At 44.9% G+C, this 18888-nt stretch overlaps 1 protein-coding gene across 1 annotated transcript in view; it reads left to right on the top strand.

The window, feature by feature from the left end:
- Positions 1 to 18888, top strand: part of LOC145358565 (phospholipid-transporting ATPase ABCA1-like) — a 172041-nt gene that overhangs the window by 61906 nt on the left and 91247 nt on the right. Inside the window, 6 exon segments of the mRNA XM_080212727.1 lie at positions 2965 to 3202; positions 3601 to 3734; positions 4606 to 4722; positions 6470 to 6658; positions 13329 to 13543; positions 16930 to 17106. Of these exon segments, the coding sequence (XP_080068853.1) occupies positions 2965 to 3202; positions 3601 to 3734; positions 4606 to 4722; positions 6470 to 6658; positions 13329 to 13543; positions 16930 to 17106 (1070 nt within the window).

The raw sequence follows: 18888 nt of genomic DNA, 5'->3' as shown, positions 1-18888 counted from the left end.
TGAGGAAGAGTGCAGGGTTATGGTTTGCAGTTCCAGTGTCATAGTGGGAATGAACAGTGATATAGCTATAACAAAAAGAGATGACCAGAGACAGGACAACAAGGGAGTTGGCCATTGTGGGTGGGTGGAGACAATGGGTTCCCCAATGGTCCTCGAGACAGGACAGAAGCCCAGATTGTACTGACTAGATCCTTCTATCCACAGTTCACTTTAAGCAGTCAGGATGGTTCTGTCCATATATAGCTCCATGATGCAATGGTGGAGGAGAGAAACTGGCAGAGAATAGGTCAGGTAGAGCAAAGGGTCAGGCAGCTCAGGGTACTGCCAACCAACGGCTCACCTAAGGTCAAGCAGTGGCGCGTAACTAAACAAATCGCACGTGATTTAGTGTTTAAGATGGTTGAGGATGTTACAGCAGTCTGCTGCTGGAACTATGTCAGCTCCAGCCGAAAGACCTACGGTCCCTTTTAGAATAAGAGTTGATCCTACCCCAGTAGCCTTAAAAGTCACCACAGCTTCTGATTTCTGTGCCACTGGGTCGTTCCATGTTCCAGGGCTTTATTGGGAGCTTTATAGAATAGAATCCCTACCATTGCAGAAAGAGGCCACTCGGCCCATCGGGCCTACACCAACTTTCCAAAAGAGCTTAGCATGCAGGCCCTGCCTTCCCCTTTGCCCGAAACCCATAACCACACACATCTGCTATGGCTAATTCACCTGGCCTGCACATCTTTGGGAGGAAATTGGGTCATCTGGAGGAAATCCATGCAGATATATGGAGAATGTGCAAACTCCGCACAGTCACCTAAGGCTGGAATTGAACCCTTGTGCTGTGAGACAGCAGTGCTAACCACTGTGCTGTCTGCTGTGCCATTTGCCAGTAAGCCACACTGATGCATAATTGAGTTCCCCAAAGCCATGTTAAAATGATTTTGAGATTCATCACAGACCCAGATAGCTAGACAGCCAGAACTGTTGAATTCAGCTCCATAACTGGATATCCAACTACATGTGGTGTGAATGCACGTTAGCAGTGTGGCTAAGTGAACACTGATGGTCAGTAACAGAGCGAAGATATGTGTGGCACTAGTGAATCTGTGAATATTTCTATGGTAGGGTAGGTTATACATAGGCTGTTCATGGAGCATAAACGGATAGTTTATGATCGGGAAGAGTTTAAAGTTTATTTATCATTGTCACAGGTAGGCTTACATTAACACTGCAATGAAGTTACTGTGAAAATCCCCGAGTCGCCACACTCCAGTGCCTGCTCAAGTACACTGAGGGAGAATTTAGCATGGCCAATGCACTTAACCTGCACATGTTTTGGACTGTGGGAGGAAACTGGAGCACCTGGAGGAAACCCACCCACACGGGGAGAATGAGTAGACTCCACACAGACAGTGACCCAAGCCAGGAATCGAACCTGGGACTCTGGCACTGTGAGGCAGCAGTGCTAACCATGATGCCACCATGCCGAGTGTGTTTGCAGGGCCGATTTTGGTCTTCTCTTGCTCCTTGGTGCATTGCGACCTTGCTTGTTTTAGATTATTTGAAACTTCCCCTGACTGTTGAGGTGAGGCAGTATGGGTCATCCATGCCAGGGCAACAGGGGAATGGGAGGAGGAAGCATTCAACAGCAAGTTCTTGGAATTTGGCTTTGATTAACTTTTTAAACAGCGGCAAAAGATGATGCTGGAAGAAAATTAACTTGAGTAATATGTGATTGAAAGAATAGGAAATGTTTTCTAATTCCAAAACTAGTTTCAGTGCTGAATGGAGTGAAAGCTGCAGATGGCAGTTGTGAATGAAAGCCTTGTTTCATTGTATTTTGTTCACATAAATTATTCTAAACATCAGCAAAAAAATCACAAAGTACAAATTTGAAGAAGCATTAAATCTCTCTAGTTGGTTTGCAGCTTGAGGAGCCACTGCTCAATTTTGGTCACGAGGGCAGGCAAGGCAAATGTTGAAGCTTGGGGCGGGGGGGGAGGGGGTTAGCGACGGGCGATATGGTGGCATAGCGGTCAGCAGTGCTGCCTCACAGCACCAGGGATCCGGGTTCAATTCCTGGCTTGGGCCACTATCTGTGCAGAGTCTGCACATTCTCCCTGTATCTGCTTGGATTTCCTCTGGGTGATCTGGTTTCCTCCCACAGTCTGAAAGAAGTGTGGTTTAGGTGAATTGGCCATGCTAGATTGCTCTTTTGTATACAAGGATGAGCAGGTTAAGGGAATTCATGGGACAGTTTGCAGTCTTACAGGTATAGGGTGGGGTGGGCCTGGGTAAGAGACTCTGTTGGATTGTGGAGGTGGGCTTGATGGGCCGAATGGTCTCCTTCTGCATTGCAGGGACTCTGTGATATGGGAAAGACCTAATGCATCGGAGGCCTGAGTCATGAGGCAGGATTAAAGAAATGTTTGCTGTTCGCTGGTGCCAGAAGGTGATTGAACACAGGCTTCATTTGAGATATTGATAAAAGGTGGAACAGTGGCACAATGGTTATCACTGCTGCCTCTCGGTGCCAGGGACCCGGGTTCAAATCCCGGCTTAGGTCACTCTGTGGAGTCTGCATGTTCTTCCCAGTTCTGTGTGGGTTTCCTCAGAGTGCTCCGGTTTCCTCCCACAGTCCGAAAGATGGGTTGGTTAGGTGGATTGGCCATGCTAAATTCTCCCTCAGGTCCCCGAACAGGTGCCAGAGTGTGGTGACTAGGGGATTTTCACAGTAGTTTTGTTGCTGTATTAATGTAAGCCTATTCGTGATACTAATAAATAAACTTAAATACAAGACTGGAAACATTCAAGCTGCTTAAGCACTCAATTCAGTGTTGACCATTGTTACTGGTCTTCTTTCATTTGTTTTGTGGTGTCTTGCAATTGTACTTTGGCTGTTGATCTGTGGTCTTCACATCTGTTAACGTTTTATGTATTTTTCTTCTGTTTTCTGCTGATTTTTGTCACAAGATTTCCAACATGACCAGTTTCTCGGAGTTTCGGGATGCAGTTCGGTGGTTAACTAGTTCAAACACCACTGGGTCACCCAAGATGATATCACAGATGATATCCAAAATAGTCTGTGGGCACCCAGATGGAGGTGGCATGCAGATACCTTTCCTGAACTGGTATGAAGATGATGACTACAAGACCTTCTTTAGCAGGAATAACACGGATGAGAAAACTATCACTTTTGGCAATTTAACATGTGAGTACTGTAACATTACTCTGTCATGAATCTCGAAAGCAAAATAAATCCAAGATGTGAAATTAAACAGGGTCAGCCCAGCTCCTAATGGGCTTGTGTCTGCAGTTCAAAGCTGCCCCTAATTTAGTATAAGACCATGAGAAATAGGAACAGGAGTAGGCATTCAGTCCCTTGAGCCTGCTCCGCCATTCAATAGGATCACGGCTGATCCAACAATCCTTGCATCTGCTTTCATCCTGCTCCCAGTGGCTACTTTTTAAGGTAGAAGTTTTTATTTATGTGCTGATATTAGTAGAGTATGAAGTGAGAATGAACGCAGGACGTTGTTAATGCAGTTATTGTTAAGAGGGCAGTAAGTGTATTCTGCCAAACTGTATTTCTCTCCTTGCTTCCCACAGCACCTCACTGCAATGATCTACTTAAGTCTCTTGAATCTTATTCCATGATTATGTGGAAAAGTATTAAGCCATTTTTTGTGGGGAAGATTCTGTACACTCCGGATACTCCAGCTACACTGAAGATAATGAAGGAGGTACTTTGACTTTATGGATGGAAATTGCTTAACTGAGGTCTGTATATAATTGGTGTGGCCAGTGTTCATAAGGTACAGAATCAGATCAGGGAGGGATGCCCATGAGGAGTTGGTTAATGTTGACCATGATGACTTTCATCGATTTGAAGATTCTTTGCTTGACCAGTGTTTTTGTACACTAACTAACTGATTAAAAATTATTAATGGGCAGTGAATTTTCTAAATGTCAGTGACATGCAGCACAATGGTTAGCACTGCTGCCCCACAGTGCCAGAGATCCAGGTTCGATTCCTGGCTTGGGTCACTGTCTGTGTGGAGTTTGCACATTCTCCCTGAGTTTGCGTGGGTTTCTTCCAAGTGGTCCAGTTTCCGCCCACAGTTCAAAGATGTACGGGTTAGATGGATTGGCTATGCTAAATTGCCCTTTAGTGTCAGGGGGACTAGCTGGGGTAAATGCATGGGGATAGGGTCTGGGTGGGATTGTGGTCAGTGCAGACTCGATGGGCCAAATGGCCTCATTCTGCACGGTAGAATGCTATGCTGGAATAGGACCAATTAAACACGTCTTAGCAACATGTCCTCACCATACAAAAAAATTAGACCTGTGCAGTCCATGAGCAGCTATTATTAACAACCAAACACATTTTAACTGACCTAATTGTTGTTTTTCACTGGTCCATGAACTCATGCCAAGTCAGCTAAAGCCAGAGCAACCAGTTATTATTTAATTCCACTCCTGTTCCTGGATCTAAGGAAACCTGATCCACAACATGTCAGTACAGGATGATCAGACCATGTCAATAGGAATTAAAAAAGTGGCTTCAGTGTGTTGGAATTGCTAATAGCTTAATCTTTGCTTCTTGCTTGTTAGGTCAACAGAACATTTGAGGATCTCAGTTTGTTGCAGGAGGTCCAAGGAGTATGGAATGAAGCTGGACCCCAGATCCAGAAGTTTATGGAAAGTAGCCAGGAAATCCATCTCTTCCGGGTAAGTGCTCTGCTGCTTTATTAGTTTACTTCAGTTGGCAATCATGCTTGTGGATCAGAAGAGTGTGGATTGAAGCATCAGGAAAGAACCTGAACACATGATACTCAAGGCTGGAAAAGAGGGAGAGCTCTGTTAATTCCAATAGTGGTAAAGGAATGAGCCTGAAGCTCGTTTTTGACCTTAAGCTTGTTATTCTCAGAACAGCTCAGCTCAGCGCAGTAACAGTCTCCATCCACTTCCCCACCCCTACTGTTCCCGTTGTGTCCATTTATACTCTTGCTGGAGGTTGAACCAATGATGGTCACTTGTCTTTAACAATGTAATTGCCCAATAATGTAATTGCTATATATTGGCATGCTTCACTGGGCAAGGTTTTGAAACCCATCTACAGCTTCAACTGGACATCAAAGGTTCTATGGCACTATTTGAAGAGAGATATTTACCCCCAAGTCAAATGACATGAGTAAATAGTGAGCATTTTCTGTTGCAGAGTAACTGCTGCATTTCCCATATAATGGTCACCTTTCAAACAAATCGCAGGGTCAGGTATGATATAAAAGCAAGTCATTAACAATTATAAGAAGGATGTATGACCCACACAGGTTTCAGTATAGAGGGTGGGATTTTCCCACTCAGCCCACTGTTACATGTTTCATGGTGGTGGCACCCCCATTGGCCAGCGGTGAGATCTTCTGGTTCCGCTGTTGTCAACAGGGTTTCCTGTTGAATGTGCCCCTCGCTGCCAGGAGATCCGCAGCAGGGGTGCACTGTTTAATAGTTCTACATTAGCTTTTTCAGTGAATGTGACGAGATGGGCAGCTATGTTAGCCTTGAAACCCACCGTAGAGCCTTCAACCCTCACACCAGACTCCTTACCCCCACACAGTCAGCATATCTGTGAAATAATTAACAAATAGTAGTAGATATAAAATAAGGATCATAATGATCATGGGAGAGGTCTGATTGAGTTGCATCCACAGAATTATATAATCCCTACAGTGCAGAGGAGGCCATTTAGCCCATTGAGTCTGAACCAACAACAATCCCACCCAGGCCCTATCCCCATAACCCCATGTATTTCACCTGCTCGTCCCCTGACATGAAGGGGCAATTTACCATGGCCAATCCACCCAACCAACACATCTTTAGAGCGTGGGAGGAAACCGGAGCACCCAGAGAACATGGAAACTCCACACAGACGGTGACCCAAGGCCAGAATTGAGCCAGGATCCCTGGCACTGTGGGGTAACAGTGCTAACCACTGTGCCACCCAAATCTAAGGAGTAAAAGTGAGACGCCTTAAAACTATAAATTTGGAACACCAGCACTGATCACTATTGCTGGATTCAGCAACCTTACCATGGGATTATACTTAACATGTGGGTGGGATTAACACCCCCCCCCCCATCCCCCCAACCATGTAACAGCCAGTGATGAGCGTACCTCCACTTGATCAGCTCGCCTCACAGCTGCTTAATAGCAATGGGCATTCTGATCCCTTCCAGGAGGAATCTTTGACTCCAAGAGTTGCCCCCCATCATCCTGCTCCCAGTGGCTGTAAAATTCCAGCAATGAAATTCTCTTTCAACCTTCATATTCTGTGTCGCCTGTGAATAACCATACCTTAAATAAGCATCAGCGTCTTAAACTCTCATTTCTGACACATGATGAATGGAGACTGCACCTAATTCAATGCTGTGTTGTTAAATATACCTGCCATGAAAACGTACTATGTTGTTTTTGCCAGGAAATGTTGAAGAATCCTGCTATCGCCAGCGTTCTTGATCTACAGCTTAACTCTACCTCTTGGAGTGCAGCAAGCATTGCCAGCTTCCTGTCGAGCCAAGCCCAGGAGGGTGAGAACTCTGTCTACACCTGGAAACAGGCTTATGGAGAAGTCGATCAGATGGTCAACTCTTTGTCCCGTGTCGTTGAGGTATGTTCCTGTTTAAAATAGTTAAATTTCCCAGTTTGGGAAGAGATTCCCAACTTGGTCAAAGCTCCAAATAGAGGGCACTCTTTTAAATCCACACGTCTTGGAAGCCATGGTACTTCTATAAATTGAAAAAGATTTGAAAATTTTAAAAGAAGATTTGGACTGTGCTTACTTTCTATCTGTTTGCCCCCAACTCTGCCAGTTTTAGGTATAATACATTATACTTTTATGATCAGTAGCTTAAGAGAATTTCCATATTGTATGTACTTTTATATTTCTGTTAGATGGATCCAGGAAAAGCTCTATTATTTCTTAGTAGTGGAGTTTTGCCAGACTGATTCCTGGGATGGCAGGACTGATGTATGAGGAGACGTAGGAGTCAATTAGGATTACATTCACTGGAGCCCAGAAGAATGAGGGGGCAGGGATGGCCTAACAGGACTAGACAGGGTAAATACAGGAAGGATGTTCTTGATTGTGGGAATAGAACCAAGGGCCACAGCCTGAGGATACCAGGTCGACCATTTAGGACTGAGATGAGTAGCAATTTCTTCACTCAGAGGGTGGTGAGCCCATGGAAATTGCTACCACAGTAAGAAGTTGAGGCCAAAACATTGTATGTCTTCAAGAAGGAATTAAATATAGTTCTTGGGGCGAAGAGGATTAAAGAATGTGGAGGGGAAGGTGGGATTAAGTTATTGAGTTGGATGATCAGCCGTGGTCATAATTATAGAATACCTACAGTGTAGAAGGAGGGCCATTCAGCCCATTGAGCCTGCACCAAAAACAATTCTGCCCCATCCCCATAACCCCATGTATTTATCACTGAAGGGCAATTTAACATGGTCAATCAACCTAATCCATACATCTTTGGAAGGAAACCGGAGCATCCGAAGAAAACTCACACCAGCATAGGGAAAACGTACAAATTCCGTACAGTCATTCAAGGCCGGAATTGAAGTGCTGTGAGGCAGCAGTGTCAACCACTGTGCCAACGCAGTGATTGATATAGGAGGCTTGAAGGGCTGAATGGCCTACTCCTACTCCTATTTCCTATGTGTCTATGTTAGCTGAGCTAGTTAGTATTAAAAGGCGTACACTGGAACGATATCCTGGAGGCACTTTCATTTTAAGCAAATGTTTCCACATACCCAAATCAAAGGATGTTGCTGAGTGGGTGGCTGGGGCCTGATTCTGATGTTTAGCAGTGAGAATGTTGGCTGATTACAAAATCTATGAATCTATTCCGAGTGCCACTCAGACTTGCACGTAACCCTCACAAATTGAATGTTCAGCTTATTGGGAAAATTATTCTCAGGATATGGATCTGAAAGTTATTGAATTTAAGTTGCGGGACATTCTAAAGGGATGTAACATTTCATTATCAGTTCTGTCCCTTGGGTGAAATGTCAGAACTGACCACAAGTGGGGCGATTTAGGAAAAAGTCACGAAGTAGCACCAAGCTTTTCATGTTGTAATTGAAGTTAAATCATTTATGTTTTCTAATGACCCTCAGTAAATGTAAATGTTACCATAAAGTCAATTAGATTGAATATTAGTTTGATGTCATTTTCATACTGTGCCTGTGATTGCACCTCCTTGATGTGAAACAGCTGGGAGCGGCGTTTATCCCAATATGAAATGCACTCAGATTGTGCGTGTTCCTTACAGGTTTTGGTATTTTTATCATGGGACAATGCTCCATGAGGTGATTTTTACTATGGGGTGGAGGGTGAAGGGGGGGAGGTTTGGGACGGTGCTGCGGTGGTATATTCCATTCTCCACACACCCCCCTCCCCAACTCGGTAGAAATTCAACCTTCAGAATGTAGTCTTCAGCAAGGGCTGCCCTGCAATGGTAATACACTCATGGTGGCGGGCAGGGGGGGAAGGTGGGACCTCTGCTCTTTGAGGGCAGTAAGTCATGCTTTTGAGCTGCCGCCAATCTGACTGCAGCTAAGGAGTCCCAGCAGTGCCAGATTGGCCACTGTCATAACTGCGAGGGAGGGATCCTGGGAAGAATGTCCAGGCGCACTGGACTGGAAAACATGTCTGGGATTGTTGGTCAGGACAGGATCAGGGACGCAAGCAAGGTGTGGGAGGGGTATGGGATGGATTGGGATCTAAAGGCAAAAGGTTACCATCTTTGGGCTGGCTGCCCCTGATGGGCGCTGTGGGCACCCAAAGGGAGGCACACCCCCTTCCTTTAACCCGACATGGGAAAGAATTGGGCTGATCACGTTCTTCTGCCTTCCCCCATGCCACCATTTATGGCCATAAAGCCAAAAGGAGGTCTTTAATAAATAGGCAAGTTGCAGGCCTCGGGTCAGTTGAGTTGGCTGATGCCTTACCTGCAGGTCACACTGTGGGGAGGAGTTGATTAGTTCAGTTGACTGGATGGCTCGTTCATGATGCAGAAAGATAACCACAGCGAGGGTTCAATTCCTGTACTGGCTGAGGTTATTCATGAAGGCCCTGCTTTCTCAACCTTGCCCCTCCCTGGAGGTATGGTGATCCTCAGGTTAAGTCAGCACCAGAGCAGCCTATGATCATATAGGATTATAATGACTTTAAGCTTTTAATATGGGGGATTGCTCAGAGATGGCTGGGAAGGCAGTGTCCCTGTTCCATTTGATTTAATGTGCTCCCTGCCTTCAAATACATGGGGGAGAGTGTTCCTATGATTCGGCGTGTTCGTTTCTCCCCTTAACGACATGGTATCACGGTGGTTAGCACTGCTGCTTCACAGCTCCAAGGACCTGGGTTCGATTCCCGGCTTAGATCACTGTCTGTATGGAGTTTGCACATTCCCCTTGTGTCTGCGTGGGTTTCCTCCGGGTGCTCCGGTTTCCTCCTACGTCCAAAGATGTGCGGGTTAGGTTCATTGGCCATGCTAAAATTGCCCCTTAATGTCCTAAGGTGCTTAGGTTAGAGGAATTAGTGAGTAGATGTAGGGATATGGGGGTTGGGCCTGGGTGGGATTGTGGTCGGTGCAGACTCGATGGGCCGAAGGGCCTTTTTCTGCACTGTAGGGATTCTATGATATCTATGAGTGGTGAAGAATCCCTCCTCTTGCTCCCCCCCCCCCCACCACACCCCCACCATTATCATTTAAATGATTAACAACACACTCGGGGTGAAGTTGGTCTACATCCAATAGAATGAAACAGATTGCTTGCAAGCAGTGGGCTTTTTTTCACTGAACAAGTTTGCTTTTTTCCATTGACTCTGAAATTCAATATCTTGGCAATATTTCTCAAACAAGTAAAAACAACAGAGACGAGGAAATGAGTCTCTGAAAAGAATTGGAACAATCGTTCTGTGGAAAGGAGATCCAGCGTAGTGAAAAGCTGGCTGCTGCTTCACTACAAACCTGATTGTGAACCAATTTCACCCCAAATAGTTAACTTTGAACTTATTTAAATAATAACGTAGCTTTGGCAGCCATTCCAATGTGACAACGTGTGTGTGCTGTTTACTGGGTGAAGCATGGGGAAACTCATTTTGACACAACGAGCTCCCTGTTTGGACTCCGGGCTTTGGGCTAAATCGAGTGGATGTACAATGTGAAGATGTCTGGTTACCAATTATAAACTCTGGGCATTTGTCCACTAATGTGAGTTATGACTCTTGGAAGTCAGCAAATCGCTGAGTATTTTTAAGTTTGTCTATACTGTGTGTTTGAAGAAGTGTTACTGGTGCATGATTTTGGTGTGTGAGGATTTGAGATGTGAATTAATGATGTGGAATTAATGACTCCAACAACAGGCTGGTGCTTCCTGTCAATCTTTTAGGCATAAAACCAGTGTTCCCAGGGACACTGTCTCTGTAATTCCTTTTCCTATTGAACTGTAACAATTTTGCACCAGCCCTCTCCTCCCATTTTCTTCTTTCTTTCCCCTTTCGAAGACCTGGGTTGATTAGAGGTTATGGAGCTGGATTTCAAGGCACGTCCTAGGTACAGTGGCGAAGTGATTAGCCCTGAACAACAGCAGGGACCCAGTTTCAATTCCGGCCTTGGGTGACTGCCTGTGCGGAGTCTGCACATTCTCCCTGTATCTGCATGGGTTTCCTTGGGGGTCCTCCGGTTTCCTCCCACAGACCAAAGCTGTGCAGGTTACTTGGATTGGCCAAGATAAATTGCTCCTCGGTGTCAGGGAGGACTAGCTAGTAAATACATGGGGTTATGGGGATAAGGTCTGGGTGGAGTTGTGGTGGGTGCAGACTCGATGGATCAAACAGCCTCCTCTGCACTGCAGGATTCTATGGTTCTATCGGCAGGGCCTGGCAGGCAGATCCCAGCAGGAGGGAATGGGGGCCAGGTTTCAGAGGCTAGGGTGAGTAAGGGTTAAAGGTATATGATCTGGGGGTGGGGGTGACAGGGGCACCTCTGATGGGCACATGGTCCCCAGTGGAGGCTTACATCCACTCTGCCCCCTTTGCCTAATGCTCTGCACAACCAAAGGCGATGGTTACCCACCTGGTCTGAGCCTTCCACCCCAATGGGTGAAATAGTGATGGAAGTGGAATGTGATATGGTAATTAACTGGCCACTTTAGAGCGTCAATGGTCTGGAGGATGGGCAGGCTGCCTGATACCACCCCACCCACCAGGAGTGGGTGGGAAAGCCGCAGGGAAGCTCCCACCCCTTCAAACCTGAATGTATAAAATCGCCCTATGTCATGAACTGCGATTGTTGAGAATAAAGGTCAGGAACACATTATTAGGTAGCACCAAAGCCAAAAGAGTTGGGGAGGAGAAAAAATAAATCAGGAAGTAGTGATTTGGTGACACCAAGCTCAAATGTTTTGGATCAAAAAAAAGTGGGGGAAACCAAAGAAGGTTTGGATTTGGATTTCCATAACTGTCCTGAGGAAGAGTGAGTTGTGTAGGAGGCAATGATGTTTCTTCATCACATCACTGAGGGGATGCAACAAGGAGAAAGGCTATCTGAAGAACAAGCTTTGGAGAAATAAGAGAGGAAAGGTTTAGAGGAACACTGACCATATTGAGTGACTTGTGAAGTCCCAGTGGAGAAAGGCAGAAGATGAAATATATAAATAAATCTCAAATTATTTTGTTTACACAGACACCTAGTGATCACCTTATTTTTAGAATGTGTTCTTAAGTCAGCTGTGCCCTGTTTATGTTCTCGGTGCTCAATGGAGTGCCTCCATTCCTGCCTCAGCCCAGAGGTACACAATAGAGATCTCAGCACGTACACAGGTGCTGTCTGTGTGAGCAAGTCCCTGCAAAGTAACCGTCCACTGATCAAAGCTTGGAATCTCTGGTCTAAACTGTGGTTCCTCTGGCTTTGTTGCAACATGAAACCTGCACCAGAGGTTTGAGCCCTGGGACTTGTGTTACACACAATAATTTTAAAGGTAGTCTTGTGTGACCCAGTGTCATTGCTGCCATTGATTTGTTTAGATAGTCAGTGAGACATCCTATAAACTATGTCACTGTTTTTGATGCTTTGATTTAGTAAGTGCTCCTCTGAAGTTTCCTCATTTCTCCAAAGTTCCAAATATCTCGTCCTAAATAATCATCTTCATTCTCCTTGATCCTTTTCCTTTGCATTGAAATCAAGACTGGTCTCGTGGAATCATAGAGTCTCTTTAATGTAGGAGGAGGCCGTTCGGCCCATCAGGTGTGCACCAACCGCAATCCCACCCAGACCCTTATCCTGTAACCCCACATATTTACTGTGCTAAACCCCTGACACCAGGATCAACCTAATCCGCACATCTTTGGACTGTAGGAGGAAACTGGAAAACCCGGAGGAAGCCAACTCGGACACTGGGAAAATAGACAAACTCCACACAGACAGTCACCTGAGGCTGGAATTGAACCCAGGTCTCTGGTGTTGTGAAGCAGCAGTGCTAACCACTATGCCCCCGTGCCGCCCTCCCACTGTAACTTATGTTTTACCAGTATTACCTTTTGTTTGATAAAGGGTATATACATTTGAGATATTAATTTGTCTATTCTCAGACACTGACTTGAGTATTTTCACCATTTCATGTTTGATTCCCAGCATCTTCAGGCTTTTTTATATCTGCTTCTGACTCCAATCTCCAACGCTTTAAAATGGAAATGTATGATACCATTAGATTTTGTTTTCCCTCATTTTCTGTCCAACTCTTTTTAACATCCTATACCAAGTCTTTGATTCTTTGCCTGGGTTTTCCATGAGTATATAGGGGAGAAGAAAAGGAGAGGGTGCAGAATAAGGTGTTACACTCATAGCTAGAGTGTAGAGAAAGATCAACTTAATATAAGATAGGTCTGTTCAAAAGTCTGATGGCTGCAGTGAAGAAGCTGTTCTTGAATTGGTTGGTACATGACCTCAAACTTTTGTATCCTTTTCCTGATGGAAGAAGGTGGGATTTGATTTATTATTGTCACATGTATTAGCATTGCAGTGAAAAGTGTTGTTTCTTGCACGCTATACAGGCAAAGCATACTGTACATAGGGAAGGAAAGGAGAAAGTGCAGAATATAGTGTTATACTCATAGCTAGAGAGTATGTCCAGGATGCATGGGATCCTTAATTATGCTGCTGGTTTTTCAGAGGCATGTTGTTCCAAGTTTATGAATGTCCAAGCATGAATGTTGTTCCAAGTTTTTAAAAACAATATTAAAATCCTAGTTTCTCTGTTCTTGACAGTGCATATCTCTGAATAAAATAGAAGCCGTTCCAACAGAAGAAAAGTTAGTGGTCCGGGCATTGCAGCTTCTGGAGGAGAGACAGTTCTGGGCTGGCGTTGTGTTTTTGGTTGAGGAATCACGGGGCAGTGAGTCGCACAACCTTCAGAGTCACATCAAGTACAAGATCAGGATGGACGTTGACGATGTAACACGGACCAATAATATCAAGGACAGGTCTGGCTGAGTCTTATTCAAATGGAGTTCCTTTAGGAACGTGGGCTGAGAATTTCCTCAGAGTTGCTGTTGCCCTGTCCATGTGACTTTGCCAGCAACTTCATTCTGTTGCATCAAGAGGTTTTGCTGCAATTAACGTGATGTTTTGGTGCTGAAGCGTAATCGATGCCTGGGAGATTCCCGGCCTTGTTGTTTTAATATCTTCTGAGTCTTTCGAGAAATTGCCCTTGAGTGATCAAATATTCAGGCCTGCTATCAAGTTCGATTTATTATTATCTGTGTTATCCAAATGTATAAAACCACTTTCCATTAACTTCAGTTATGATGTTATTTCCCCAACGGCTGTTTATTCCTTTTTTCCTTAAAGGAAGGGAAGTTATGGCATTAGACTATGACTGCACTGTGTCTGCAAAAATAATATGCACTGATTCTTTACCTGATCCAGAAGGTTATCTTAGCAGCTTCTGAAAATTTGAATACCTTATTTCTCAGCCATCACCATGACTTGAAGTGACAGAGTGGGGCCAACATGTATCCCTACTTTGTTCCGTTCATTTTAACAGGGAGCTACTGCATTTTTTGCAGCCGCCAAGAGTTGTCTAATTCTGGGACAAAAATGAATACAAACTGAGCACTCTACAGTAGTGACGTGCACCCAGAGGCCACTTGGGTTCGGAGCGTGGCCCATAAGACATTTTGTTGACTGTTGCCCTCTCACAGGAGCTTCACGGTTGTTAGCACTGCTGTCTCACAGCACCGGGGATCCGGGTTCAATTCCAGCCTCGGGTCACTGTCTGAATGTTTGCACATTCTCCCCATGTCTGCATGGGCTTCCTCCGTGTGCTCCGGTTTCCTCCCACACTCCAAAGATGTGTGGGTTTGGATAATTGGCTATGATAAATTGACCCTAGTGTCAGGGGGATTAGCAAGGTAAATATGTGGGATTACTTGATGGGCTGTACGGCCTTATTCAGCACTGTCGGGATTCTATGATTCACAGGGTTGCCACATTCCACTGATCTCCAGACACATGTTTATTTTTCCTACCAGTATGACTGAAGTGATACAGTCATAAAGCAAGGGGCAAGTGAGGTGCACGCTGATTGCACGTAACATTGACTGAGAGTCAGGCGCTTGCTCTGCATCCAAACTATAATTTTTTTAACCATTTAAAGTTGATAGTTCTATTAATAAATAAGTGATTAAACATAAAGTATTCAGTGCTTATTAAATGTATTCAATTTTATTCATTGGGTCATAGTGAACAAGCCTGATTTCTAACTTGTGGCCCACTGAGAGGAAGGAGGACCACTTCATGCAGCCCATCTACTAGCCCAGGTTGCCCATCACTGCTCCGCACTGTATCTGTTCAATTCCTTGCTGCCTGATCAGTTGTTTCTGCATTGCGAGTGTCTGTAGGCTTGTGCGTGCAAGTGCAGTTTATGAAGCAGAGAAATATTTTTTGCTTAGTCCTTTGCATTTTCTCTGCCAGGGGAGCTGGGACTGGGAAAGGTGATGCACCAGAGTGTGATAAAAGCATGACTATTGGAAGTAACCTTTTGTAATCTGGAAGTCTGTGCAGACATAAGATTTTTAATATGCTACAGATATAGATGGATTATATGAATAATCATCAAGAATAGTCATAAAACACCCTGAGATGAGTCTGTCACTTGTGCCTGATAAAATTAAATTATAAAAACAATTACAGCATTAACCTTCAAATATCAGAAATATTTTTCTAATGTTTGGAGTTGCACAGCTGCATAAACTGAGGAACAGAGAAACCCAAAATTGCATTCCCATTGGCAGGATGAGGACAACATCTCTGGGAATCCCTTGGGATCATAAGAACATAAGAAATAGGAGCAGGAGTAGGCCATCCAGCCCTTCGAGCCTGCCCCGCCATTCAATAAGATCATGGCTGATCTGTCGTGTCTCAGTTCCACATTCCCGCCCTCTCCCCATAACCCTTAATCCCCTCTCTTATCAAAAACCCATCAACCCGCGTCTTAAAAATATTTAGCGAGGCAGCCTCCACCACCTCAACGGGCAGAGAATTCCAGAGATTCACCACCCTTTGAGTGAAGAAGTTCCTCCTCAACTCCGTTCTAAACCGCCCCCCCTTTATCTTGAGGCTGTGCCCCCTAGTCCTACTGTCCTTTCTGAGCGGGAAGAGCCTCTCCACCTCTATCCTATCCATCCCATTCATCATCTTGTACATCTCAATGAGATCTCCCCTCATTCTTCTAAACTCTAACGAGTACAAGCCTAGTTTATTCAGCCTCTCCTCATAGCTCAACCCCCTCAACTCCGGTATCAGCCTAGTAAACCTCCTCTGCACTCCCTCCAAGGCCAAAATATCCTTGCGTAAGTACGGCGACCAAAACTGCACATAGTACTCCAGCTGCGGCCTCACCAATGCCCTATACAGCCGCAGCAAGACCTCCCTACTTTTATATTCAATCCCCCTCGCTATGAAGGCCAGCATCCCATTAGCCTTCCTGACCACCTGCTGCACCTGCAGGCTGGGTTTTTGTGACTCATACACAAGGACCCCGAGGTCCCTCTGCACCGTCACCTGCTGCAGTTTTTTGCCCCGTAAATAATAACTTACGGATCAACAACTATTTCCATCCACTTCAATCCTGTTAGTTCAAGATGGTGAATTCTTCCAGTGTAGATCTGCACACTTTGCCACGGGCAGGGCAGGGCTCGAAGGGTCAGGAAGATGAGGTATTTGGAGGTTTGTGTGTTCCCTCCAATCCCTCAAACTTCACACACCCCCTCCCCCCCCCCCCGCCCCCCATGCTCCAAAGTGTCTCGGCTTTCCAACTAAAGCTGCTTCATTTCAGTCAATCACCAGCCACTCCCATGCGATGTTTGATCTCTTTGGGGGTGTATTGAGGTTATACTGTTTCTACCGCCCTCCTGGGAGTCTCCTGCTCCCACAGAGTTCCAAGTGGAACAGTTACTTCAGGAAGATGGTGTCAAACACATGAATGACATATCCCACCCAGCCCAGGCAGGAAGATATAATTAACAGCGTAATTCCTTTTTTTCAGTGTAAAAGCAAATTGTGGATGCTGAAATCTGAAACCAAAAGAAAGCATGCTGGAAAATGTCAGCAGGTCTGGCAGCATCTGTAAGGAGAGAAAAGAGCTGACGTTTCGAGTCCAGATGACCCTTTGTCAAAGCTAGATAAAGCTTTGACAAAGGGTCATCTGGATTCATATGTCAACTTCTTTCTCTCCTTACAGGTGCTGTCAGACCTGCTAAGAATTTCCAGCATTTTCCCTTTTTGTGTTCTTTTTTCAGGGTTTGATATCTGGAGTACTGAGGTCACATACCTCGGATAAAGGTTGTTTTGCTGTGTTATCCCTCAGGCTTTGGGACCCAGGACCCGCAGCATATCCATCTGTCAACCTGCGTTATATCTGGGGAGGATTTGTTTACCTTCAGGATTTGGTGGAGCAGGCCATTGTTCGAGTGCAGACTGGTGAACGCAAGAAGACTGGGATTTATTTACAACAGATGCCGTATCCATGCTACGTAGATGATCCGTGAGTGTCGGAACAGATCTAAAGTAGAGATGATTTATAATTATAGGTGGAAAGGCAGTGGTTTAGAGACCTGGATGAATGTTCTGGAGACATGGGGCTAAATATTTAAGCTCTGATAGAGATGAAGCAAATGTGATGTGAGAAAAAGCTTTTCACACTGTGGTTCAGGTCTGGAAATGTAGTAGAGACAAACACAATCGAGGCATTCAAGAGGACATCGATGTTTCTATTCAGGTAATCAATGTGCAGGGGTGCAGGAGAATGGCACTAAATCATGATACTCATGCAGAGAGCTGGTGCAGACGTGATGGTCCAAATGGCCCCCTTCTGCACCATAACAATCCTGTGATTCAGAAACAACTTGGTGGGGGGGTGGTTTCAGAAAGCTCAACGCTAAATGTAAGCAACCAATGCAGAACCATAATGAAGAGAGACAGATAGGAAGCCAATACTCTGGAATGTAAACCACAGGAAAAAATGTTCAAACTGTAAAGTGCTTTGGTCGCAGACAGAGTGCCACTTCTAGCTTGTTTCTCAATGACCAGGACTGGATATTAAACACTGAAGGCAGTTCAGAGAAGAACCAAGAGGCTGATCTTAATTGAGAAGCAATGGGGAATCATGGACTTTTTAGCCTGAGAAGGTGATCTTGTATAGACATAAGATTGATAGTTAAGGGGTTGGATAGGCTGAGAATGATCTTGGGTTTAAGGCAATAAAATGGTAAATATCAGGAATACTTTGCCAATACCCCCACCCTTCCTCCATGTCGTCTTGCATGTGAAATAACTCCAATAAATTGGTAGAGGCAAAAATTCCAGAAGCATTTAAAAATCATTGGATGCTGCAGTGAGATTCTCTTGCACTGATGAATTCAAATGGCCTCTCAAAAATCTCTGGAGATATTCGGTGTTTAGACTTCAGCTTTGGAAATCAGTGTCAGTGTAATTTGATTGTAATAATTTTACATCTGATGCTATGCTAAGTAAACTAATGAATGCAAATCAATATATGAATTAATAAATTTGAATCAAATATTTTTAAGTGAACTCAGTTATTTGTGCCGGGGGTGTAATACTTTTAAGATAACCTGCTCATAGGTGTCTGTTTAACGTTGCTACCACAATGGGTTCTCACCACATTTCCAGCGTTCTCCCTTTTTTTTGTTAGCACATGATTCCTGGCCATTTTGACTCTTCCATGAGATGTGAATATTGCCGATGAGGCCAACATTTGTTGCCTATCCCTAACTGCTCTTGAACTGAGTGTCTTGCTACGATATTACAGAGGGTAGTGAAGATTCAGCCATGTTGCTATGAGCCTGGAGTCACATGTAGGCCTGCCTGGCAAAGGGAAGCAAATCTGCCGTCCTAAAGGAGATTAGCGAACCAGCTGAGTTTTCACAATAATCCATGGTTGTTGTCATGGTCACCATTACTGCGACTAGGAACAGCATTTTCCAGCACCGGCAAGGTCTTCAGTCCTGCTGAAGACGACCCCCTGGTAGAGGGCAGGTGAGCCACCAAACCGCTGTAGGTATCAGTGGGACTGGAAGATCCTAACAGTGGCCAATGGGGAGCTGCCTCCGCTGCTTTGTTAACTGAATTTAAACTCCTGTCAGCTGCTGTGGTGGGATTTGAACCCACGTTCCCAGGGAATTAATCTGGGCTCCTCGATTAATAATCCCCATTGACATTACCACAGTCGCTCCCAAAACTTGATACCTCTTCCAATTGGCCGTTCTTAGACAGTGTTGACAGGCCATTTAAATTCATGGCATCG

Source organism: Carcharhinus amblyrhynchos, chromosome 26 (assembly GCF_965287045.1).
Source record: "Carcharhinus amblyrhynchos chromosome 26, sCarAmb.v2.hapA, whole genome shotgun sequence".
Classification (NCBI taxonomy): Eukaryota; Metazoa; Chordata; class Chondrichthyes; order Carcharhiniformes; family Carcharhinidae; genus Carcharhinus; species Carcharhinus amblyrhynchos.
The sequence above is the reverse complement of the archived record's forward strand: the minus strand, read 5'-3'. Positions and strand labels throughout refer to the sequence as shown.